A 26,586-nucleotide genomic window follows, 5' to 3' on the forward strand; every position below is an offset into this window, starting at 1 on the left:
CCCCTCCTGGGCGATGCACCACGCCGCCCAACCCAGTCGTCGGCCGCCACGTCCTGCCCGCCTGCCAGGTCGGATGACGACTCGGCACCGGCGACCTCGGCAACCGCGCCCGGAGGATATAACATTGCCCCTGCAATCATCCACTGGCGTGTGGTCCCAGGAGCCAAGGGGTCCCCTGAGCCAGCATCACGAGGCGCCCCAGGGAAGGGACGTGCCACGGTAACCACACGGACCCCGGGCCCCACTTCCTGCTTCGCCCGCCGCGAGAGGTGGCCTTGCCAGGAAGCCACCGGTTTCTCTTTCCGAAACTGCCCATGCGCCGCGGGCGGCAACTGCGGTTTCGCCACCCGTCCGCGCGGGCGGAACCGGCGCGCCGTGGCCCGCGCCGCCCAGATTTTTTCGACCCGGTGCATTTCGGTAACTTCGCCTGGACAGGGAGAAACCCCAGTCAATTTTGGCGATTCCACGTACGCTCGTCATGTGGAGCCACCCGGGCTGCCGCGTTGGGGGGTGGGGAATCATTTCGAGCTCGTTTTCGGAACAGTTGTCGAATAAAAATCATGGATTTCGCATTTTCGTTTAATTTTGAAAAAAAATACCGGCACACAGTAATATGATATCATCCATTTCGTGTGGCTAAAAAACATGGCATATTCTCGATATCTCCTGGTAGTAAAAGAAGACGCGGGAAAATGCCAAGGAATCACTAAAGTACGGGACTTTGTTTATCGGTTTTCTACTCCTTCCATTCCAAATTATTATTCATTTTGATTTTTATAAATGCATAATTTTTGCTATGTATTTAAACATAATATATATTTAGGTACATAACAAAATGAGTAGTAAATTGGAACGGGAGGGAGTAGTATCTCAAGTTTGCTTCGCAAGCGAGGAAATAACATATTCTGACTTTCCACGTCTGTATCACCTGCACATGCTATTCCCGTGCTTGGCTTCCTGGCAGGCAGATATCCCTGGACCTTGGCCCTGGGCTCGCAAGAGATGAACCCATCAATGGGGCTCGAACCGCTTCCAAATCCGGAACGAACGCATTGATTCACAGTTTCACACCAGGGAGGGCGCATGTATGAGGCGGTGCAATATCGTTCCGTATCGACACGGATCAAGATCGATGGACGGCGCCAGAATCCTACGCATTGCATGAATACGTGCCCGTATCCACAGGATACTCCACAGTCCACGTCCCATACCAGCAGCATTGATTATTTAAAAATAATACCAGCAGCGTTGGAACGCAACGACACAAAACCAAAAAGAAAAAATCAATTTTAAAATGTTGCTAGAGAAGATCTTGTGAGGATTTGCTTCAGAATTTATTTCAAAAAAGGATTGGCTTCAGAAAAAAAAACGATCTCGTGAGGAAAGAAGATGAAACTGACACTACGTAAGCACGTCCACGCAGCATCCACGAGCAGTACAGACCCAAATTGAGAATCAGAAGCCCATGCGAAACCTGCGTGGCGCGGGGCCGAGTTCGAAGCCCTTCTCTGCCCGTTTCCCACCCAACCTTCAAAAGGCGCCAGGCCGCGCCAGCCTCCATCCTACACCACCTCCAAAAATCCGTAGCGCAGCGGCGGGCCGGCCCCGGACCCACCACGTGCCCTCGGCCCGGGCGCGTGCACGCCATCCGGCCGTCCGCTGGGTCAGCGCGCATCTCGACGCGCCGTTCCACCCCCCCCTCTTTTCCATCTTTGTTTTTGGCTCCATTTCTTTTCGAAAGTGGAGGCCGCCTCTATACAAAAGGGGGACGCGGTAGCACTCCGTATCAGATAGCGAGGTGGGGTGGAAATAAAATAACGCGGAAAAATCCATAAGATATTGCAGTGGGGGGAGGAAATTAAAGCGGAGGGGGGAAAGCGCCAAAGGGTCAAGCAAGGGGGTGAGGAGGAGACGAGGACGGTGTAAAATTGGGGAAACCGGAGGGGGCCGAGCGGGAAAACGGCGCGTCGCCCTTTGTTGAGAGCCCACGGACTTCGGCAGCCATTCAATGCTCCACCAAACGCTCATCCCTTCCTTCTTTGCACCCTACGTCTCCGCCTCCTCCTCCCCGCCTTTCCTCCACGCCTCCGACGCCGCCACAGCACCACCGGCTGGTTCCTCCGTCCCCGTTCTCCTGCGCGGGCCCGCCATGCCTTCCCTCGCGCACCACCATAGCCCCCTGGTAAGGAAGGGTGCCGGCTGGGTTGCGGGTGGATGATTGATTGAGGGAGGCGGAGAAAGATTCTCTGGGTGGTTTTTGTTGTTTCTTTTTTTGAGAATAAAAGAGGGGGGGAAACGCTTGTTGAACCGTGCTGCTTGGTTGTTCTGGTACTCGGAATTTGTGGTTTTGATGTGTGCGTATGCGTGTTTTTCCGGCCCGGCGGTGAAGGATGACGGGAGGACGGACGCGCTGAAGTGTAATAATAGCTTCGCTCCGGAGGAGACGGCGGAGGACGCGGCGGCCGCAGCCGCCGCCGGGGCGCTTGTTGAGAAAGACGGGTTCTCTGTCGAGGACCTTTTGGACCTTGAGGAGTTCGGCGAGCCTGACAAGGACGGCGCCGACAACGAAGAGGCGCCGCTGCCGCCGCCGCCGGCCGCGGCGGCCGAGGAGAAGTCGAACGGGGACTCCCAGCCGTTGTCGGTCGTGACGTACGAGCTCCCGCCGCCGCCGCCGGAGATGGTTGACCTTCCGGTGAGTTTCTGGGGGGACCTTTGACCGCTTCTCCTCCTATTCGCGGAAAGACGGCGGCTTTCGCGAGTCTTCTCCGTCGCGTTATCTTGGCAAAGCTGATTAATTTATGCCGCCATGCTGTGCGTTCCCGCAGGCGCATGACGTCGAGGAGTTGGAGTGGGTCTCCCGCATCATGGACGACTCGCTCTCCGAGCTGCCGCCGCAGCCGCACCCACCCGCGGCGCTGGTGGCGTCGCTGGCGGCGCGGCCCCCGCTGGCGCAGCAGCGGCGGGTGCCGCAGCCGCATGTGCACGACGGCGCGTACCGTGCGCTGCCGCCGGCGCCCGGCCCGCTGCGGACCCCGACTATCTGCGCGCTGTCAACGGAGGCGCTGGTGCCGGTCAAGGCGAAGCGCAGCAAGCGGTCGCGGGCACCGGGGTGGTCGCTCTCGGGCGCCTCGTTCTTGTCCGACTCGGCCTCGTCCTCGTCGACCACGACCACCTCCTCGTGCTCCTCGTCAGGTTCGTTCTCGCCGTTCCTGTTCCTGGACTCGGCCCCGTTCAGCAGCGGGCTGGAGCTGGCCGAGGGCTATTACAACCACTTCCTGCCGGCGCCAGCGTCGAAGAAGTCCAAGCACGGCGGCGGCAAGGGCAGCAAGCACAAGCCCAAGAAGCGCGGGCGCAAGCCGAAGCACCTCCCTCCCAACCCCTCCGCCGCCGGCGCGGTCGCGTCGCAGCCGGCGCCGGGCGACCGCCGCTGCAGCCACTGCGGCGTGCAGAAGACCCCGCAGTGGCGCGCGGGGCCCGAGGGCGCCAAGACGCTGTGCAATGCGTGCGGCGTCCGCTACAAGTCCGGGCGGCTGCTCCCGGAGTACCGCCCTGCATGCAGCCCCACCTTCGTGAGCACCATCCACTCCAACTCCCACCGCAAGGTGCTCGAGATGCGCCGCAAGAAGGAGAGCGGCATGGTCGCCACCGCCGCGCCTGCCGTCGCGTCGTTCTAGCTGCTGCCCCTCCCTGACAACAAGGAGGCTGGCCACCCAGCGGTGGCTGTACATTTTTTCCGGCCGTAATAGCCTTGTACCGTACCTGAATTTCCCCCCTTTTTCTCTTCCTAGTGTCGTCGTCGTAGTTCCTTGGGTTAATTAGAGTTTAGTAGTTTCGATTAGGTCTGGTTAGGATTAGCTCTGGTTCCAGTTAGGGTTCTACTGCAGACAGCAGCGGCGCAGCAGCAGCGCAGAACTTGAATTTCTAGCATTTCTAAAAAGGCAGTTTTTCTTTCTTCTTTCTTTCTCTGAGCTAGCTGTGTACCTTGTTTGGTCCATCCATCAATGGCGATGGCTGGTCCTGAGAGGCAGGTGAACCTGGTGCTGGAAAAAGAAGATTAGACTGATCAATCGCCCGAGGAACAAGAGAGCGCCTTGCACTGTATGTATTGGGGCAGGTGCATGTTGCGTGCACCCTTGGCTACATCACATGGTGTTGTCACCTGTAACGACATGATACGCTTAGTTAAGAGAGCAGCAGAGTGGAGATAGCGAGGTGCGGAAGCAAGGATCAGGCTGATGTTGCAGTCTTGCTAGATCACATGTATTCATGTGTGTGAGCTGTGAAGTGGAGATGAACATGAAGGGACCGATGGAACAGTAACTCGGCGGCAGGTTGATTGAGCCGTTTTGGGCGACACTCTGAAGCTTTGTCGCCCGTCTGGTGTAATGGCTTCTTCTGACCCTCTGTGCCTTGAACGGAGCTATTGGTGAAGACGAGCACCTAGCTCTTTGGAGCACTCCTGGCTTTGCGCCCGTGTCCATTGAGACCCTGACAATCTGTGAGATGCCCCTCGCTCTCTCCATGTACTAGCACTGTCAACTGTCATGCGGCAACCGCGCAAGCCCTTGAAATTTCCACGGAGACGAGATTTTTCCGCCCTTCCCTCTCAGCAAACCCTGCGGGAGTGTTTCAAGTAGTGGTGGCAGAGTCATTTGTGATTGGGCGGACCCAGCTCCCTCCCAACTTACTTCCAACCTAACCAGGACGGTAATGGCGATTGGATTGGTGGGGCACCGAGCCGAGGTGGTGGTGTTGGTCGTGACCGCGACCCTGGCCTTTTCCCAATCGATTGCTGTGGACGATGAGCGCCACCAGCCAGCCGCCCCGCACGCGCCGGCGCTCCGCTCCTCCACTTGGAAGGCTGCCGCAGCCCTTGGCCCTGACGAGACACGCTAATCCCATGCGTTATCGCTAACAAACCACGCAACTTGCTGCGCTTCGCTTTGTTCCTTTCTTTTGGTTCTTCTCCATCTCACACCCGGATTCTTTTCTTTTCCCGCGAGTTTTCGTGCCCGCTTGGTTTGACTGAACAAAACAACTGGGACTCTGGGAGTGTGATCAGTGCCTGCACAAGAGTCTGAAAACGAAATTGGCTGTTCTGTGCTATCAGCTTGATTAAAAGCCGCCCCGGTTTGTGTCGATCAGCGCATCAACGCGCTCGCCGGCTCGCACGCCCAGCGCCCACCGCATCCCCTGCCAGTTTTGCAAAAAGCCCCGAGAAGATCTAAAATTCAAACATAGTCCACCCACACCCCAAACCCTAGCACTCTCCTCCCGTGCCGCCGCCACTCCCATGGCCAACCCTACCTGCTCGCCTGGTGGATCCAGCCACCCCGCGCCGTCGCCCCGCACCGCGCCGAACTCGCCTCCCACGCTGCCGCCCCTCTCCTCCCCCCATCGCCGCCGCTCCCTTATGCTTGCAACACGCGCCTCCACTTTGGCATGGGCGCGGCCGTCGCTCCTGTGCCCCTCCCTCTCATCTCCTCATCGAGAGTCGAATATTCCAGCCCTATCGCCGCCCGCGACGCCCGATCGCTGGAATCCTCCGCCGCCCCGGTGCGGATCCGCCCCGCCCACCCCATCGTCGTCCACCGACCGTCTTGAGCCTCTGTTTATTCCTCTCTCGCATGATGTTCCGTGGTGACTGGTGAGAGAAGGAAAGAGATAAGAGGAGGATGAGGAGCCTGTGCTACGCACACCTATAGGTACACACGAGATGCTACTGTGTCTTCTTCTTTTGCCTGATCGGGATTGCGTCGCCCACCGCCCGTTGAATTCTCGCCTTTACTTCGACATCGGCGTGGACTTCACCAACTCCTGCCCCGTCTCCGACTGTGTGGCTTGGCGAGATGGACGGCGCCCTAGGGGATGCCCGTGTGCACTGCCCTTCTCGCTGCTTCGTCTTCATGTCGACCTCCGCCGGCTCATCGTTGCCTCCACCGATCGGGACGCCTCCGCCGACTTCACCCATCATCATCTCGCCTCGCACATACTCGATCTTATCACCCGGTGTGCGTGATCCACCCAGCTCCCGTGACGTTCGTTGTCGTATTGCGTGCCTGTTCCTCGAGTATGGAGGGCTACTGTTGAATCGCCTCTTCGAGCAGCGGCGGCGCCACCCGTGGTCTCCTTCGCCGTTGCATCCTCACCTGCCGCCGACCACATAACAACCTCGTCGTTGACTACGACTTGTTGCGTTTTGCACGCATGGTCTTCATCAGGCTGTTCGAGTTCTTCGCCGTCTCCTTCGAGATCCGCCGCCGCGTCATCCGGATCATCAGGCCTTACGTCAGATCGTCCGGGTCTACCTCCTCGCTACGTGCAGCACCACCTCGTCGCCAGTGTCTCCGTCTAATCTCCACCTCATTCATCTACTCCAACAATCGTGGGCAGCATCGACATCTTCTACCTCGCCATTTTCTGCGCCTGCGACCGCCGTGGAGGCCTTCTCTGCTGGTTCCTCGGACAACGACGCTTGGTTGTGCACTCTCCCTTGCACGTCTGGTATTGGCAACGTTGGTGCGTGCCATCGTCCCTGATGCGTTCCCGGGCTTGGCAAACCCGGGAATGTCTCGCCCGATAGCTTGACTACATCGACTTCGGCATCGACCCCCTCTACAATTGCCTTGACACGTCACCGTCTTCGTCTTTGGCGTCTTCCCCTACGCACCACCATCCTCACGGTGCCTCCTCGTGTGCCCACGGCTTCATGCGAGGCTCCCTTGTCTTCGGCAACCTCGACAACTATGTCGACCATGGCTACTCTACGCAGGGCATCCTCGACCACAGCTACTCGTCCTCATGGTCGGCTACCTCAACATCGGCACAAAGGGCTATCATCTGCATGAGTTACTCACTAGTTTTCTCTCCAGTCGCAACATCCGCATCGCACCGACGTTATCACTAAGGGGGATGTAAGTCCGTCGGCTTTTGCCTTCGACTTCTTCTCCGGTCTCACCGTTTGCGGTGCTCCCGCTTTGACTGCGGGGGATGTTATAGTATATTTGGTAGTTATAAATATATGTATCGTATACTGCTATATGTATCAGGGGAGCCTTGCCCCCCAAGTCTATATATACCGGCCGAGATCTCAATGCAATACAATCCATCTATTATACGCAATATATTCTTTCTACACTGTCAGCAATCTATTTTTACTTATGCCACTTGATTGTTAAGCAAAAACCTTATTTCCGAACTTATAGGTCTCGCTCATTCCCTAACAAAAAAGTTGCTAAGAAACTGTTCGCTGGAAGAGACTGGAGATGACAATGATGACGCTGATGGCGGCGCAGACGCCGCTGGTCAGAATAGGTAGTTCCATGCAGCATTTTACTTGCGTTGAATACATGTCCTGGGGTCATGCAAGCTAGGCGTAGATTAGTTAAATTTGGAATGGGACAGGATAGTAGTTTGCAGACTTCGTTATATGCTACCTTTTCAGTTCCCAACATCTGGACTTCATTTGTCTTATATGATAATAAACTGAGTTTTCTTTCGGCAGAGGCATAGGAAAGTGAATTTCAGTCAGGAAAGACTCGATAAATAATTGTCTTTGTGTCCAATTGTCTATGTCAAAAGGTTGACTTCCTAAATAATGCAGTAGTGAAACAGCTACTTGTTTAGTTTGCTTTTACCATCTATAGAGGAAGTTTAACTGTGTTTGAAAGAATTTTTGTGTTCTTAAATTGAATGCTCGACTGCATTCTTTACAATGCCATTTTGCCAGCTGAGGCGGTAAAATAGAGATGTTATTTGTTCACTAATTCTAAGCCAAAGGGGATCTATTAAACATGTACATAATAAATGTGTGAAAGCTAGCAAGTGACTGCCTTTGTCGTTTGAGAAGGTCCAGGTTGGCTTTTTTATGTTATTTTCCCATTTATGAAGTTACTTCGATTGTGCCAGACTGCCAGTACAGCGATACATGGCTTTGATACGCAAGTATCACGTACTGGTACAGCTGGGTTAGTGAAGTATTGGTGATACATGATGGGATACGAGGTAGGCTACACTAGCGCAAAATAAAATTTTCTACCGCGTAAACCAGGAAAACTGCCGTATAATGATCACGAGATTACCACTCGACGCACTACTGGTGCGGAAGATGTAGATTCGCGTCGATGCAGCGAAGTGGATCAGCGTAGTCGTACGTAGTCGATCACGTCGACGTCCAGCAGCTCCTCAGCAGCTCGTCCACGTGCAACAAGATCTCCCTCGTGCCGCGGCTCGTCGTGGCTCGTCGGCGGCTCGTCGTGGCTCGTCGGCGGCTCGTCCAAGTGCTAAAGGCGCAACACCTCCAAGGTATCCACACGTGCAGGGAGGAAGCGTCGCAAGCCGGACTGCTAGATCCGCGAGTTGCAACAGGCGAGGGTGTGGGAGGCGCGGCAGATGTGTTTCGCCAAAAAGGTGTAAATCCTAGGGCGGCCCCACCCCTCTATTTATAGAGATTCCTAACGGGCCTCTGGGTCCGAGGCCCATTAGTACTTCTAAACCTAATCCAACTCGGATCACATCCGAATTGGGCTTCCAGCCCCTTAAGTGTGTGACCCTATGGGTTCGGATACGTATAGACATGGCCCGAGTACTCCTACTCGGCCCAATAGTCGGTAGCAGCCTCTAGCAAGACGTGGCAACTTCTATACGCATACGAAGATCATATCAGACGAACCATCACAACATAATATACATGTTATTCCCTTTGCCTCACGATATTTGGTCTAGCTTCAAGCCGACCGCTTTTTCTCGATCCTGTGATTCGGAATCCCTTTGTAGGTTAACTCTTAACCGTACGTAGCATGGCCATGCATTTTCAGATCCGATCACTCGAGGGGTCCAGAGATATCACTCTCAATCAGAGAGGGACAAATCCCATCTTGATTGACCATGTCTCATAGCATGCTTCTTGACAAACCCGAAAGCTACCTTTATAACTACCCTGTTACAGCGTAGGGTTTGATAGCCCCTAAGTAGGTCGATCCACATCTTGAATACATGCGACAATCTCAGGTCTAAGGACAAAGCGTATATGTTGTTTAAAGAGAGAACTACTTCTCGTGTTGGGTCAGTCCTAGCACATGTCTCCACATGTGCCCACATTATTAGTTCAACATCTCCATGTCCATGACTTGTGAAACATAGTCATCAACTAATACATGTGCTAGTCTAATATTCATGTGTGTCCTCACATGAACTCCGACTAGGGACAACTTTAGAATAACCATACAAGGAAAGAGTTTCACACACAATTCACATAATTGCAAATCAATTCAAGTAGCCTTTAATGGATATTCAAGGAACACAATATAAATCATGGATACAAATGGAATATCATCATCTCTATAATTACCTCTAGGGCATACCTCCAACAATACATAGGTTCGGGACTTCGGGTTGCTTTAACTTGTGATCTATGCACTCTACTGTCCATCTCAAAAAAAAAGAATTGTTGTTGAATCAATGAACAAGAAGAATTATGTTCACATGAGAAATCTGCTATATTGAGATAGACTTAGTCTCTGTTAATGGGAATGTTCAGACGTGTAATTGAATTTTGTGAATTCTGACATGAGAAGTTCAGGACAGCGTATCATTTGCATATTGGTATTGCATTTCCATGAGATATTTTTGACAATAAATTCTCTTTGTTTTGCGGTCCAAGCAAGGATGCATGAGCAGTGAAGCTCATGCTGATTTTGCCTCCACCAGTTGTGACCAGCTTGTGTCCTTCGTCTCCGGTGAGAAGAGTCTGATGCATGAGTTCCACAGTGCATCGACCTGTGCCTGCAAATTGGGTAGCATAGTGATTAGCTGGGGCTTTCAATGCCCATTTCAATTAGCATTCAAAACTACCAGCTATGTTGTTTGGTAGCTTTGGATACTTGTTCCATGGAGGTTTACGGTGCTCGGATGTATTGTAATATTGATGCTCCAAATGCAGAACAGACGCCTGATGGATTGGATAGCCTGGTGCTCGGATGTGGTGTAATATTTATGCTTCAGATGCCGGAAAGACACTTCTGATTGATAGGGTAGCCATGGTGCTCGGATCTGCTGTAATATTGATGCTCCAAATGCCGGAGAGACACCTGATGAATTGGTGCTCGGATGTGATGTAATGTCATTATTCAATTGCCGAACAAAGACCTACGATGGATATTATATCCACACTGCACAAATGTTAGTATGTTGACGGTGTGTTTGCTACCATATGCGGTGGTTTCGTATCGAATTTATCCTATACCATGCATGTGATTTGTCCCCTTTCATTGCCTACTATTTACTTGTATTTGATTGTTCAAATGGTAGGGTGCGCATCGCGCGCCGAATGGTCTGGTCCTCTATAAAAATGAAAATAAGGCCCCGTTTGAATACTATAGATTCTAGAATCTAGCTTCTAGAATCCAACTATGGATCCAAACACTTTAGATTCTGCCACAGATTTTAGAATCCAAAGCTAGCAGATTCCAGAATCCTAAAAGCTGAGCAAACCTAACTTCTTGTTGATTCTAGGTTATCAAATGACGATATTGCCCTTACCTTTTTCACATCACCATGCTACCAGCAAGGGTATTATAGGTATTTGGTACCATAAAGCAACACTCCACCTAACCTATAATCCATTTTTTTGCGAGAAAGAGATGCAAACGGTGGTAGCACAGTACATCTCGATTTTATAATAAAGTCCTTGGGTAAAGCAAAAATTACAGCAAGAACCTTACTGGTTATCTTCCTCCTCAAGACCGAGCGATGATGCCAGATCCGAGATCGCGAGGTTGCACAAGGGACCTTGAAGCCACCAAACTCACCTGTCCAAATCGAAGGGCGAACTCCAAACATTGGCAAACTACAAGAGATTCTCGGTAAAAGAGCATCAGCTATCGGCCACTTCGATTTGATTTGGCCCCATCAGCCTTCATCCTCCATGGATGTGAAGCATCCAAACCTAGAAGAACTAGAGCACAGCACAAGTTTTCCCAGAACAAGCACCAGCACCTCCGTTGAAAAGGGCAACCCAGAAATAGAGTCCCATCCGCAGGCAATCGGATGGACCCAAAAAAACCTCACCGGACAAATCGAGAAAGAAGCCTTACCCGATTCATCCCGGAGGAGCAAAATCCACCTCACCATGTCGCCGTCTCCGACCACCGACGAGAGGAATAACAGCAGAGCAAACACCTTTTTTTGGCCCAGAAGTGAACGAAAACGCAGGCATCGCACCCTGGCAAACCCTAGCTCCGCCATCAAACTCCGACGACGAGCCAAACCTAGGCCTAGACAGACTCCTATCTAACCTATATACATCCGCACGCCGATTCTGCAACCCACCTCCCTCTCCGACGCTGGACCGGCCGTAGGAGAGGAAAGGGGCCGAATTGCCGTCAGAAACGGCTTCCGCCTCGAGGTCGCCTTTTTCTCCTTTGAGCACTGTAGCAGGGGTTAAGAACGAGTCGAGCGGTATTGACAAGGTAACGATCCCTATCTACCCTATAATCCATGGATCCAAACACCTCATCCATCACAACTTCTATAATCTGGATTTTAGAATCTAGCTTCCACAATCTATTAGGATCCAAACACAGCCTAAAAGTCTGTTCTCCGGCTGGAAGCTCGAGCCTGAACATTTTGCAATGGCGCTTGGAGAAACGTAGCCGGCCGGCCGGCCGGCGGCCGACTAGTAGTAGTAGGTTGCGACTGTGTGTTTGGGGTGGATTGTTTATGCCCGGGAATTTCGCGACGAGGAACCGGGGTTGGGTTTGGCCTGATCATGAGAGGTCAATCGGATAACGCGAAGGATGGAATCATGCACGTGGCTGCAGCAAACACACCGAATCCATCAGTCTACTGCTACCACCGGTAGCAAGGTTTTTTAACCCTTCTCTCACGCCCACAGTTGGTCACGTGAGCCCGCTGGGCCCCCCACGTCGTCGGCGCGACCGGTTCCCGGCATTCAAACCCTTTGCGCCCGTCGTTCCCTCCTTGCTAGGTACTCAACGAACTTACGAACCGCAGCAGCGAGCAGCGGGAGCAGTAGTGACATTGTACGGATGGTACAGTTGATGCGGTGAGGCCAGCGTACCCGTGGTAAAATGAAGCCGCCCGCCGGAGCAACGCATAAAGGTCGTGGTCAGGCTCAAGGGGTACGTGTGTACCCCGTAGCTTTTACGGTTTTACCTTCGTTGCTCTTCTGTTTTTATCCAAAAGCATAGGATGCTTGGGTAAGGGGTAAAAAAATCTCTGGTGTCGCCTGCTGAATTTTATTTCACTGTTAATGGACAACACGCTATCAGTTCTACCTGGTTTGGCTGTCTCAGTTTTGACCTCAATGGAGGTGCCCAATTTTCTCTTGTGCTGAAGAGTCTGCGGGCTGCAGTCTCCAAATGTTTAGTTCCCAGCTCCCAAGGATAGCGGACACCTTATATTCGATCGTGATGACTGATGAAAAGCCTGATAGCAACTCGTCGGAGAGAAACTAAAAATAGGAGGCCATCGGTCATGGCCCCATGAGTCTCCCAGTGGGCAAGGACGGCTAACACTAAGCATTTCATTTACTTTTGGAAATTACTGGCTGAGATGCAACGTACAGTTATTTTAAGCTATGGGCGAGCACCGAGCAGCCGGGGAAGATTCGAAATGGCTTGCAGAGTTTCTGGGTTTTGTCTCTTGCACCGGTCAACTTATGAGGAAAGGGTAGGAAATGACGCAAGCGGAGGATGCTGCTTACCAGCTAACCTGCAGATTTCGAGCCAACTCCGGTACTCTTGCTCAAAAATTGCGCTGTACAGTGTACAGACATCTTAACCGATTTCGTTTGGTTGTGACAGGGGACAACATGCGGTTTTCGTTGCTAAGCACCTGTCGGTTTGCTTTCTCATCCGAAACCATCCAAAGCCTTGCTCCGAACAAAATGAAATCGACAGTGCAGGAAAAGGCACAAGCTGATCAACTCAACTCTTCTTCAGCCTGGACGTAGCAGCAGAATTATTGGACGGTTGGACCTCCCGCATGTGCTGGCGCTCGAGCTGCGACGACTCGTAATGGCTCACCGCCGTAGTGCCCACGACGTGGTCACATGGAGGAGGAGGAGGCACTCCATTATACGCCCAGCACGAGCAGGCGAGCAGCTCGTCCCCGAAATGGGACGACACCGTACGCGTCCAGATGCTCCAACCACTGACCCAGCCAAACAATTTCCGGATGCAGCGCCTCTCTCTCACAACGTAGTTCTTCTAGACTTGTAGTTCCACATGGCGTGACATTTGCAGAAAGAGATGTTGGAGGAGAAGAACAACGTCATGTGCTGCAACACCGATGCATTCCAAGAACTCAAAACAAAGGAAAAAAGGGGGGAGTGTCACGCCCTTCGCTCATTCGCCCATCCAGCCACCGGAATTCGAAACTGCAATACGAGGTAGCAGTTCAGTGGTGCGGTCTACCGCTGCCTGCACTCCTGGCTTTTCCTCCCTGTCCGTTCGAGTTCGTCGCTGTGCAATTCATTCCGGTTGGTGCTAACCCTGCAGTGCAGGCCAGAGGGAGAGAGTGGGTTCAGCTAACCCACCAACAGGTTCAGGAAGGTTTGGAGCAACAGAACGCGAAAGCGGAGAGCCCGCATGCACCGATCGATGCGGGTAGCTCTGTTTCCTCTCCATCCATGTGGGCGTTGGAATGAGGGGGAATGATGATGGGTGCCATCCGAAAGCGCGGCACCCGCTCATCACTCGCTGCAAGCGCAGGGTTCGCAATGATTACGGTTAGCACTCGCACGGTAACAACAGCACGGAGAGCCGCGCGACGGCGAGGTATTTTTGGAGCGGCGTGCTGGCGTTCTCCTCGGTGTTTTCTTTTTTTTTCTCATGGCGGAAAGACGGGTACGGGGTGCGGCGTCTTTTGGTCTCACGATTCTCGCCCTCGTCTCTTTTTCTGAAAGAAATCCTCACCTATCAGCTATCAGCTCCGCCCGTTCGCTCTGTCTGATTGACGGGACGGCCACGGCCTGGGCCTGGCGCGACGGCAGGCCTGCGGTGCCCTGTCCTGGCCTTTCCCTTTTGGTCCGGTGGCCCGTGCTGCTCGTCCGAGTCACCGCGGCAGCTGCTTTTGACCCCCCTTTTCCCACCCACGGGCGCGCACCGCCTTTCACTGCTAGCCAGGGCCCCACGTAGTAGCTAATCATCTCTCACTAATCACTATCACTACCTATCACCTCGCGGTTTCTTCGGAGTTCTGTTGATCTATGGTGGATTGATTGGACCTTCCCCGCCTTATCCAGCCAGCTCCGTGGACCCTTTGGCTGTGCCTGCCAGCCACTGGGCCCACGTGATCAACGGAACGCCTACTGTGCATCCATTTGGCGACGTCCTGGTCAGGTCCAGGGAGCTCGCTGACACTGACAAGCGTGGTGGATGCTCGGTCACACGCAAGCTCTCCGCAAGGATGAGTGCCGGTTACGTGTATCTGGCGGACGTGACGGGCCGTGGGCCGGGGTCGCTGCCACCGCCAGCGGCGTCTCCGGCCGGCCAGCTGCCAAGTTGCACCGACGGGCGGCGGCTGGCTCGTCCGCGCGCAGGCGATCGGCGTCGAGTGGGTCGATTTGGCCGGATCGCTGGTCGCCGCGCTGCGTCGGACAAGTCGACAACCCAACGGATTTCGGTTTACCCACCACAAGACGAGGTATCGGATATCGGTAGCTCACCTACGCTGAGGTCACGCGGCGCGGCCGTGCGTGTGCCTGCTGCGGACTGTGGCCGGTGCGTGATGTAATGCCGGTTGCTGGAACTGAAAGCGACGGTATGACCGTGATTACTGTCGTCCTTGTGTTCGTGGATGTTGACAGTAGAGCTCACAACGCATCCGGAGGCGCTGCAATGCCCCGATTTGGCGTCACGGTAAAGACTCCGGCAGCCTCTTGTTTGTTGGTCGAGGACAGGTCTCCTCAATCTGTTTTAATCTAAATTATTAGCTTTATCAATTATGAATAGTTTGGGTGTTTGGTCTAGTGGTATGATTCTCGCTTCGGGTGCGAGAGGTCGCGAGTTCGATTCTCGCAACACCCCATTTTTTTATTTTCGAAATTTTTAAGCTGCTAAAAACCTGACTCGCCCTGCTGAGGGCTTGAGGCATCTTGTGCAGTGGCCCAAGGCCCAACTGAACGGTCCCAGTCTCACGGCGCAATAGCTGGGGAACAAAAATATTGTTCACTTTTTGTTAAATAATTCCTTTATCGAATATCAACATGTCGGGTGTTTGGTCTAGTGGTATGATTCTCGCTTCGGGTGCGAGAGGTCGTGAGTTCGATTCTCGCAACACCCCACGTTTTTGGTTCCTTTTAATTTTTAAAGCTGCTGAAACGCAAGTAATAATACTTCTCTCCCCGTTGAGGCACCCTGCGTAGTGGCCCAAGGCCCAAGTGGACCGTCTCAGGCTCACGGTCCAGGTAACAAAAGCATTTTTTATTTTTATTTTTTTAAAAAGCTTGAAACAAAAAGCATATCGAGCTTCTCCTGAAATGAGAACGAGCCGGAGGGGCCACCTTTTTTCTCTATCTTCTGCCATCTTCTCCATATAAAATACTCCGACTCTTCTAATGCTCCATAGGTAGAATTATTTTTTCCCAAATTGTTAAGACTTCAGCTGAAGCCGCAGGAGAAGTCGCAACTCGAGCCCGACCAAATTGGCCCTAGGTTTCCAACAGCAGCGGAGCAGCTTTTTGCACGACCAAATTGGCCCCAGGTTGCCAACAGCAGCGGAGCAGCTTTTTGCACATTTTACTGCTCAGTTTTTTTTTCATATTTGCACCGAAGCTAATACCGGTATACTGAGTAGGTTTTACCTGCAGCCGATTCATTTAAATTAAACGGTTGGTCCTCTACTTCCAACTGCCCCTTCACATACGTTGCCCATTACTGTAAGTCTGTAACTGATCAATGCAGTGGGCAACCGACTTTATGTTTCGCGCGCCGGGGCAAAGAGTACAAAACGCCGTTAGCTTACAATATCTAGATTCGAATCGAGAATGGACCCAAAGTTTGGTACCCAGCAAGAGCCGTTCTATCTAGGGCAACGTTGATTTCCCACGAACAAACCTTGATTTCCACGCAATTCCTGCGCAGCAGAAAGTAGCTTCAAATTCCATTCAACTTGGCCATTTAACCTCGAGAGTCGAGCAGCGAAATTGTCAGTGGCTGTATACTTCCTGTTGCTAAGAAACAGAAATTGAAGTTCACTTGCCAAAAACAAAGTTATGAACAGCAAAAACTCTGAAACTATATCTATTTCACCATTTCAATCGACATCAAGACAACTAGTGTTCAATTCAGTCTCCCGAAATGTTTTACATTCAAAATCTTCTCGAAACTAAAAAAATGGGAAGCGAAATTTAATCTATACACATGGCACACGGTAAATACATCGCGGAAGCTATGACGCGTTGAATCAGAAGACATAGATACTGTTACAACCTCCAACAATAGAAACCAAAACCACGTAATTGACAGTTCAAAACTCCTAAAAGATATGTGGAACTTTGCTTGCTAAGACACGTTCCCGCCTTTCAATATAAGCATGAGGGAACCATCCAGCTTTGCCCTTGCACTCGCCTTCGGCCCACCCATTGCTTGAGATCTGTGTTTGCACAAAACAGCATCAGACAATTGGCAGACTTAATGATCTATATGCTTATCACAGCTGCTGCTGAAAAGACGAGCATTTTGCAGAAACCAGAAGAAGCAAAAGAAAAGAAAAGACCATTGGTTCAGACGAAGTTAAAGACAGATACATATGATCATTTGTTCAGATGAAGTTAAAGATGATTGCCATGGCTGCCTGAATGATCATATATGGTTATTACAGCTGCTGAAGAAAACATAAGCATTTTACAGAACCCACTACTTTGAGGAAGCAAAGAAAAAAGACGGTTCAGATGAAGTTGAAGGGAGCTAAATGATGGTGTTTATCTGCTATTAGAATGCATTTAAAAAACACAAATGGTATTAACAATGTGGAGGAAGATTTAAAAACAATGGTTGTCAAAACGTATATTACCTTTCGGACAATTACAATGTCACCAGCTGACAAGGTAAGCTCAAACTCACTTTCAGCTTTGAAGGAATCAAGGGCCTGCAACACAGAGAACAAATAGTCATATTCAAGAAGCACATTTGGTGAAAATCTTAATGAAAAGGACAGTTGGTGCAATAATTCTTTATTAAAAATATTCCACACCTCTCCGAGGAAGAAATCGACAGGTTGGACTGATTCATTAGCAGAAGTGGATGCAAATACTCCATTAACTTCATCATAAGATGGTGGTGGTGGTGGCATATAATTTTCTGCAGCTGGGGTCGGAGGTGCTTCGATTTTTTGGCGCTCAGACACCATCTATCAATCAGAACATAACGTCAAATGAATATATAAAAGATTCTGCATGTTACAGTGCACAAGAACCATTTCAACAGAGCAAACCAAGATATAAATATGCTCAAATAACAAAGCCTATAGCATGCATACTTCTTCTTCCAGCTGGTCAAGTATCTCGAGAACTCTCTGATGGTAAGCTCTCTCAGCCTCAACCTTAAATCCGAAACAGGAATGATTAGTAACCATGAAATACAGAAACCTGAAGGATAAGAAAATGTTGTGCCAAGGCACCATTGATATGATTACCAGTGCAATGAGACGCTGTAAGGTCAACCGCTGCTGCTGAGCCTCAACAGCCGACATTGCTGCAATAGCTTCCTTCCCTAATCCCACCATGCTTGACTTCAGTTCTTCAAGCTTGTACTCAGCAGCCTCCAACTTCGATATCATATCACCGTTCCCAGGTGATTCCCTCACTCTGTTCTGCCGTCTTGATACTTCGACAACCTAGAAAGAGACGAAAAGGAAGGGAGGACTAAGGGATTGTACTGTTTTATGTTGTAGAGAAACAGAAATTTAGCTCAAACTACAGATTAGCACAGCCGATTCATATGATCATAGAACATAATAGAATTATATGTACAAGAGCCTTGGCATTGGATAGTGGGAAATATTAAATGATACTGTTACATTGCTTTACTAATGATTATATCTTACAGTCCCAAGCGTTAAGGTTACCATTTTAAAAAAACCATTAAGGTTATAGTATAGCATGGACCGTATTAGCTGTCATTAAGCTCATGCAACTCCTGATTAACTGTCACCATCAACTGTGAGAATAACTCTTTTAAGGCAGTTACTCCAGACACACAGGTGCCTTTTTGGATTTTTTTTTAAGAGTCTTCTTGGATGAACTATAACCATGAAGAATAAAGTTTTACAATTGCAGGGAACTTAGCTTATCAGCTAGCAAAGATATTCACCTGTGCTTCGGCTTCTTGCCTCATTCTGTCATATCTCTGGGCCAGATGTCTAGCATCCTCTAAAGGTGCACCCATTACCATTGCCCGCAGTGGCTCTGCCACCTAGAATTCAAATAAAATTGTTAATTATTTTGTCAGAAATATATACACCCTGTCTACATCAGTGCAAAGACAAAAAAAAAACTGTGCAATTATGCTTCTAAAATAGTACAGATAATTAGAAAGTTCTACATTTTTCGAACAAATATCATGTGTCAAATATTTTTAGCAAACCACTACCAGCACTGCTACTCTGGCTCTTTCATTAAGTAGGGGAGAATTCCTCAAGAAACCAAGTAGGGGTGAAAATAATTAAAAAGGCCCATCAAATATCCCGGTGATTAGCATGCTATGTAGAAGACAATTACAGCTTAATATTTAAGACATTAACAGCTTGCAAAAAACAACGAAAATCAGCAGATCAAGGGAAATCTAGCTTGAAGTTTCAAACAAAATAATTTCAATCTTGCAATTTCATTATGATTTGGTGCTCAAGGCAAAGCAAATTAAGCATTAAGAACACAGACCTGTGTGCCAAATGCTTTCAACATGTTGCAACGCTCCTTTTCCATCTGTGAACGTGCCTTTCCAAAGTATGTAGCAGCTTTGGATAAAGTATCACCACTTGTACATGTGTTCTCAACACCATATTTCTGGCTGTCATCAGACAATTTATTCCCTAATACAGATTGCAGAGATTATCAGTCAAAATCAATTTACTCAGATGACAATATAACTGACTAGTATTGTTCAGCATAAAGAAAATCTCCATTCGACTGATAGATAGTAGGAATGAACTACCTATTTCAACTTGTTTCGATCCTGTGACTATATAGCCCTCCACGCCCCGAACAATGTCTCTTTGAAAATGCTAGAAAAAGATGCCAATATTTTATCAGGGAAAAAAAGGAAGGTAAAGAGGAAAGGAGACGAGAAATATGCCTTCATCATACTTTAGCAGCACGAGTCGATAAGTAAAGCTTTTCCAATCTCTGATGCAGTTTAACCTCTGACTCATCTGTAAACGCATTGTCTGAATTCCCATAGCCAAACTGCTTGAACACACCCTGCAGATGTGTCAATGAAAATAAAGTTATATCACTTCTAAGAGTTAAAAAAGTAAGAGTTCATACACTTAAGATGGAGCATTTCATACGCTTATTTGATGTAATCAAAACAGCAAGACAAATATCAACTAAAAGTTAAACATAGTATAAATAGGTGATCACTGAGCTGGTGGTGATCAGTGATAATATGGGCAAATAAGCAAACAGGTTCCAGGTATGAATAACCATTTTGAACACTGTATATGTAATTTAAGGGAGCTATGGTTCAAGTTTTATGCTTGTGAATATGACTTATGCAGCAAGTTTTGCAAAATGCAGAAATAGGCATTTGAAGTTCAGTATCACATTCAGAATTCAGCTGAGAATCCCAAAATTAGTTTACCAGCTGATCTTATCACACTTTGAGGTAGGAACAACATCTGCATGAATGACTACATACCAATTCAAAGTTAGGCTTCTATACACCTAAATCTACATATCTACACTCGGATATCTCAACAAGAAACACGATCGAACTAGGTCACCTGATTATTGCCAACTACTGTTTCATGTTGGCTTTTAAAAAAAACTGTCCTCCTTAACTCCTTTATACACTTGGAGCCCTCTAATACATATACATTTACTTGGGCGTTCCTAAGCCACTACAACTCCAGGTTTCGGTCAAGCATTTCAAGACTGTTTAAGACAAATGCAAAGCAGCAGACTAGCAGAGAGGCTACCAGTCTACGACTGCAACGATGTGTGGTGGATAGAAGAGAAAATGTTCATGCGGCTCTTTAATCCAGCAAGGAAATCAGGGGCGATACTTCCAATCAGAATAAGTCAACCAGGCTGATCGCACCTTTTTTTCCCCGTCGAAACTACAATTCAGAGCCCACTTCGCACGATCAATAATCGTGCACACGGCTAGATCCTACTCTGGAGGCAACCTCGCACGCAGAAATCAGGACCGAAAAAGCATAGCGTATACTCCCCTTCAAGCGACACATGTCATCAGAAATTCAGCGTCCAGGGCGGCGGGTAGAGGGTGCTCAGATGAATCGCGATTTGGGAGAGGGTGGCCGGGACGGACTCGGGAGCGCGTGACTGACCTGGCGGGCGACCTGGTCCTTGAGCCTGGAGGCCTGCTTCCACAGCGCCTCCATGGGCGGGCGCGGGAGCGGACGCGCGGGCAGCGGTCGGGACGAGAGGGCGCACCGGGGTCTCGCGGGGGGCGACGAGGAGGACCTGGGGGTCCGGCGGTCTCCGGCCCCTCTCCCTTTGTTTTTCCCCTCGCCTGGATTGCTTCGTCCGTCCGACTCTCCGGCGCTTCCGCGGTGGTTGGCTTCCCGCACGGCCCTTTCAGTTCAGGCCAGCCAGACCGCTGCGATGGAACCGCGTGGGTGCGTGCCTTCTCGGTCGGTGGTCGCCCCCGTCGGCCGGGGGATAATAAAAACGGCTCTGGCTGTCAGGCCGGGCCCGCGGGGCGGTTTGCCCGTGGCTGCAGGACGCGACTCCGGGGAGCGGCCGGGCCCGTGGCCGCGCCCGTGCGTGCGGTTGGCAGAGGACGACGACGACGGACGAGTCCGTCCGTGTGTGTCGTTGAATGCGGTCACGCGGACGCGGCAGGCTCGATCCAACCGCCTACCGCTCCCCCCTGTCGGCGCGCGGGCGCCGAGAGATCAAGCGCTCCTCAAATATAACTGCACTAATATGAAAAAATCGTTTCTGGGTCTATAACAGGTGGAAGCTGTGGAGAGAAGCGCAGGAGGCTGGAAAAAAGATACCATTTGACTACTTAGGGTGTGTTTGGTTCGGAGACAAGGAGTGATGGGACGGTCCCGTTCTAATTTTTTGGGATGGGATCGTCCCGTCTGATGTTTGGTTGAGAGGGATGGATTCATCCCAATTTTTTGTTTGGTACGATGGATTGAAAATGAGGGACGGATGTCCTGGGTAACACCGTTAGCTACAGGTTTTAGTGGGACCCACATGCCATCTATGGGCCCACATGTCATCCTCTTTCTTTTTTTCTCCTCAACTTTATCTTCTCCGACCGACCCCCTTCTCCCCATCCGCCATCGCCAGCCAGCTCTCGCGCCCGCCGACCTGATGTCCCGGCCGCGCCGCCGGAGCAGCTCCCACACCCATCGGCCCTGGCTGTCCCGCCCCCTAGGACGGGCTCCGTCGGAGGCGGGTCGGGCAGCGCCGCTCCCACCGGCCATGGAGGCCCGCGCAGCTCGCCCCCGCCGACCATGGAGGGGGCCGCGGAGCTCGCCCCCGCCGGCCATGGAGGCTCGCGCAGCTCGCCCCCGCCGGCTATGGAGGGGCCGCGGAGCTCGCCCCCGCCGGCCATGGAGGGGGCCGCGCCGCTCACCCGCCGCGGGCCCTTCATGCTCGCCGCGGAGCCGAGCGCGCCGCCTGCCGGCCCTTCACGCTCACCCGCCGAGCTCGCCTCCCGCCGGCCCTTCACGCTCGCCGTGGAGCTCGCCCGCCGCCGGCCCTTCACGCTCGCCCGCGGAGCTCGCCCGCCAGACGGGAGGCGACGGCGTTGAAGTGGGACGAACCCGTCCGCTCGTTTTTGCCGGACGGGTGCGTCCCGGATCTTTTGGGTATATTCTCTGGTAGGGATGTCTCTATCCCACCTGTCTCCAAACCAAATACGGGCTGAAGTGGGATCGTCCCATCCCGTCCCGTCCCGTCCTCGGTACCAAACGCACCCTTAGTTTTGGCTTATCTTAACATAAGTAGAATTTAAACTGTTCAGGAACTCTGGCCTAACTCCTACGAACTGTAAATCGCTTGAAACATATAGTTTTTGAAACATTATTTGAAACATACAGTAAGCACTAAATATGTTCTATTATTAGCAGGTAAAAAGCATTCAACATGCGTTACCAACAAAACGTGAAGCCATTTTGGCACCTTTTGGTGATGCTCGTAGTTTGGAAGATTTTGGCTGCAGGGTAATTAGAGAATGTTCAATGGTAATAACGTTATTGAGGAGGTCTGTTGATGGATCATGGCGTGCGTGATTGACTTATCATTTTTCGAGTGTCGAATGACTAGTTTTTTTTCCGAGCTTAGTCGTAGGCCATTTCTTCTTTGTCGTTATTTTATAAATTCTCCGTTTGAGCCTTTCGGTGTCAGATTGAGTCTGCATAGGGCTAGTTCCTAATTTGGGAGTGGTAAAGTTTGTATTTTGCCATAAATGCGCAACTGTAGCATTTCGTTTGTATTTATGAATTAGTGTCCAAACATTGACTAATTAGGCTCAAAAGATTCGTCTCGCAAAGTACAATAAAACTGTGCAATTAGTTTTTGATTTCGTCTACATTTAGTATTCCAAGAATATACCGCAAATTTGATGTGACGGGGAATCTTCTTTTTGCATAATGCCAAAGTTAGGAAAAAGAGGAACTAAACAAGGTCAAAGTGTTGCTCAAGCAAGTTTTTTTTTTAAAAAAAGATGGCATCTACGAGATGTAGCTGTCTTTGTTTTTCTCATGGACAGTAAGTAATGGGGGGCCCCCCCCCCCCCCCCCCCCCCCCCCCCCTGATGGCTCGATCTTCTACACCCTAATATATTTTACAGTATTAGCTTGTCTACGAATAAAAACACATATGGCTTTGTCACTGTTTTTTCTTCTTCTTTGCTTTGACAGTTTTTAAAACGAAGAAAGACAACAGCAAATGAAGGTTCAACCAATAATGGGCTTGCAATACGTTGGGCCGGATCTCAGTAACCTGACCAACTGGACCAGGCCAGACCAAACAAGCGTGGGCCGGCGTCTGTCGTCTGATACCTTTGTACCCTCTCCGGAAACACATTTTGAAAGGTTTTACCCATCATCCGGGTGATTTCTCATTCGAGAGAGGTAGAAGAGGGCACAACCTGACGACCTATCCTTCGCCGGCGTCGACCACGCGATCTTCCTCTCGCCTCTCGTGAAGGAAAAGCGCAGCGCAGCCACGCACAGCGACCGCAGTTCGCAGCTGCCGCCCGCGGGGAGGATAAGGAGCTGATGGGCCACGGGCCGATAAAAACGAACGGGCCCTAAAATGAAACAGCAAGAAGTCCGATACACCACTGTTAACGTCCAGAAGTGGCAGGTTTAGGTAGATCTGGTCACATCTGTTTAGACGGGTCTCCCAACCGATCAGATCGATTTGGGGAAAGTCGCTAAAATGCAAATTGGACTTCACCATGGCGTAGCTCTCGTCGAGACGATCGAAATGCATATATGGAACGTCCGATTTGGACTTCGGATAAGAGAGTTATACTCTCGGGAAGAACAGCACCCCGTGCAGATAGGTGAGACCGGCTGACCCCACCGGTCAGACCGGTTGAATCAAAGTGCTCCAAATGAAGATTGGACTCCACCATTGCATAGATCTCGTCGAGTAGATCAAGATTCACCTATAGAACGTTCGATTTGAACTTCGGATGAGAGAGATACGACCTTCGTAAGATCTGCACCCGGGCAGACCGGTTGCCCAGGCCAGTCTGACCGGTCTGCCTCTGTGTAATCCGAATAGGAGTTGTAATTTAGCACGATTTGTATTAGAGTTTCTGCGTGGGGAAGACCTTCCCTCCCTATAAATATAAAGGGATTCAGCTGACTGAGGATATCCAACCCAATCGACAAAAACCAATCTACTATTTTGTATCTTTTCCTTTATTCTTTTGCCCTAACTTTTCCAATCTACTACATGCTATTCTTCCTTCGTCTCGATGACGTTTGAAGACGCTCTAGGTGGCCTGCTGATCCTAAAGCAACCTTACGTGCGCCTGCCCCGATAGGATCCTTCCCGTGCGAGCGTTCGAAGGTCTACCGTCAGCTTACCCGACAACCGATCAAACCGGTCCCTGTAACCGGTCAGACCGGCCTGCACCGAGATGCTGTAGCGAGCCCCTTCACGCGCCGCACGGTCGTGTGCGTTCGTGTGTTGGCCCAAAATAACGTCAACAACCACGAAACGTTACCCGTTTCAGAACCTGACGCACGAATCGTAAAGGGATCTCGGCCACACAAAACTGAGTGAAAACAATACAGGTAATCACCCGAGAGACGGTTAGAAATTCTGTTTTAGAGTGCACTGCCGTTGGCTTGGCCGGTTGGCCCGGACTGCTCAAAGACACTAACCTAAAAATTTGAAGGAGAAGAATCTTGTTTCAAAAGAAAAGGAAGAAAATCCTCTCAAGAGGAAACCTGGAAAAAAAATAGTCGCCAATAAGTAGGAGCACGAGGAAAAAGAACTCTTGCGATGTTCCAAGTTTCCAACTACTTTACTGCCAGCCGGGAGGCGGGCAGCAGGGATAAGTTGTAGAGCACTATATTATACTCCCTCTATCCTAAATTATTATTCATTTTGATTTTTTTGATATAATATTTATCTAGACGAATATTAAAAGCTATGTATCCAGAAAAGCTAAAATGAATAGTATTTTGGGAAGGAGGAAGTACAAGCTAGCAGATCAAGGTCATCCAGAAAATTAATAATTAAATAAATCCTAGAATACCCTCTTGGCGAAATATATTATACCCATCGTAACAGTATGCCCGATTGATCATGGAGAGGAAATGACCCGAGAAAATGCGATGGCTAAACAGCAGCGCAACATCCACCACGCACGCACCGATAACCAACGCCTTGTTTTTTTTTTCCTTTTTAATCTCGCTGAGAAAGTGCTGCGACCTGCCTGTATCCTTCCTGCAAGTGGCCTCGGGATATCATCGTCGCAGCTTGATCAGGCTTCCAGCGTCGGGTTCCCCGGGCCGTCGCATCATCCCACGCGTACGCCGTCTCATCGCCATCGGGCCTGCGATAAGGCGCGCCCGCGGCCCGCCATACCTCTGCCGACGGCGACGCCGCGGGGATAAAGCGACGCCCTGCAGAACGGCATGTCCCCCGCTCCTCGTTCGGATGAGTAGTGCCTTTCGCTCATGCCGTCGTCGTACGCCTTTCACCGGCGTTTCGTTTTCCCTGCCGCCGCGGCATGCGGTCCTGCCTCCTGCGGCGGGAGTCGGCGCTCGGGTTGCCGTCACCAGGAGGTCCGAGCCTGTGATTACCGGGGGATTGATTGGGGCGTCACGTCTGCAAAAGGCTGGCTTTCCCTGTGCTGTGATCCTCCCATGATCAAGCGGAGTTATGAGAGTTTTTCAATGTGATGGCGGCACCGAGAGCTTCTGAAGTGAAGAGACGATGCGCCAGGCAATGGCACGGCGTCGCCAAAGCTTTCTTCTGACCGGATGCAGAAGCAGAACCCTGGTCGTCTGATCGATCAGGATGCCTTGTTGAACATGAACCAATCAGGCAGTCAACCAAAAGAACGAGCCGATGGGGCGGTGGTCTGTGCAGATGGAACGATCCGCCGTGGTGTGAACGGATCCCGCCGGATCTTCCTGACTGTGGCGGGGCTCCGGTGGTTGCACAGCACTTGCGGGGTGAGAGGACAGGCTGCTGCGTTGTTGGACTTGGTCAAGGCGTCAATTCCTATCCGTTTGGATGGCCTTTTCGTCCACGCTGGCTCCGCGGCTTCCAATGCCGTGCCGCCAGCTGAGAAAGCGAGCACGTCCAAGAATGCCCTTTTCGGTCTCGGAGATGGACCTACCAGCGCGGCATTTCTTTGTGTGCAATTGTGCATGCCTCACCTACACTGTGCTCTGCTGTAGTACATGTAGATATGAAGAACAGAAGCCGTGAACAAATACAACGAAGCCTGCAGTATGCTGTGCCTGCACAGTGTCCTGTAAGTAAGCAGGTTGACAGTGATTTGCACCTAACCATTTGCAACTATCTGTTCGTGCCACGGAGTTATCTGCATGTACAGTGTTTCCATCCTTTGCTTATATTTGAACATCCCTGCCTGCCCATTTCAGTTGCGAAAGCAAGGTTTCACCGCCACCCAAATCATACGCTAGGGAGATAATTCTTAGGGGTGTTAAACTTTAGCATCTGTCATATCGGATGTTTGAATACTAATTAGAAGTATTAAATATAGTTTAATTACAAAACTAATTTGCACAGATGCTAAAGTTTAACACCCCTAAGAATTATCTCCCTAGCGTATGATTTGGGTGGCGGTGAAACCTTTGCTTTCGCAACTGAAATGGCAGGCAGGATGTTCAAATATAAGCAAAGGATGGAAACACTGTACATGC

General features: G+C 50.5%; 2 protein-coding genes and 2 non-coding genes across 4 annotated transcripts; 3 read left to right on the plus strand and 1 right to left on the minus strand.

The window, feature by feature from the left end:
• The first annotated feature begins 1,963 nt into the window (after window positions 1-1,963).
• On the plus strand, window positions 1,964-3,959 carry LOC101779271 (GATA transcription factor 6). The gene is made up of 3 exons (XM_004976332.4): window positions 1,964-2,182; window positions 2,390-2,692; window positions 2,826-3,959. Exons 1-3 carry the CDS (start codon window positions 2,009-2,011, stop codon window positions 3,672-3,674), a joined length of 1,326 nt encoding a protein of 441 aa, XP_004976389.1. The 5' UTR covers window positions 1,964-2,008; the 3' UTR covers window positions 3,675-3,959.
• Window positions 3,960-14,978: 11,019 nt separating this feature from the next.
• On the plus strand, window positions 14,979-15,050 carry TRNAP-CGG. The gene has a single exon. It is a non-coding gene; the product is annotated as a tRNA-Pro (tRNA).
• A 184-nt stretch (window positions 15,051-15,234) lies between these two features.
• TRNAP-CGG lies at window positions 15,235-15,306 on the plus strand. Its single transcript has one exon. It is a non-coding gene; the product is annotated as a tRNA-Pro (tRNA).
• A 932-nt stretch (window positions 15,307-16,238) lies between these two features.
• Window positions 16,239-20,829, minus strand: LOC101779661 (SH3 domain-containing protein 2). The gene is made up of 10 exons (XM_004976339.4): window positions 20,533-20,829; window positions 19,328-19,441; window positions 19,176-19,245; window positions 18,902-19,053; window positions 18,336-18,437; window positions 17,659-17,859; window positions 17,503-17,565; window positions 17,218-17,373; window positions 17,038-17,112; window positions 16,239-16,617 (listed from the first exon to the last, which is right to left on the minus strand). The coding sequence occupies exons 1-10, from the start codon at window positions 20,584-20,586 to the stop codon at window positions 16,501-16,503; spliced, it is 1,104 nt and encodes a 367-aa protein (XP_004976396.1). The 5' UTR covers window positions 20,587-20,829; the 3' UTR covers window positions 16,239-16,500.
• Window positions 20,830-26,586: the final 5,757 nt, after the last annotated feature.

This window comes from Setaria italica, chromosome VII (genome assembly GCF_000263155.2).
Source record: "Setaria italica strain Yugu1 chromosome VII, Setaria_italica_v2.0, whole genome shotgun sequence".
Lineage (NCBI taxonomy): Eukaryota > Viridiplantae > Streptophyta > Magnoliopsida > Poales > Poaceae > Setaria > Setaria italica.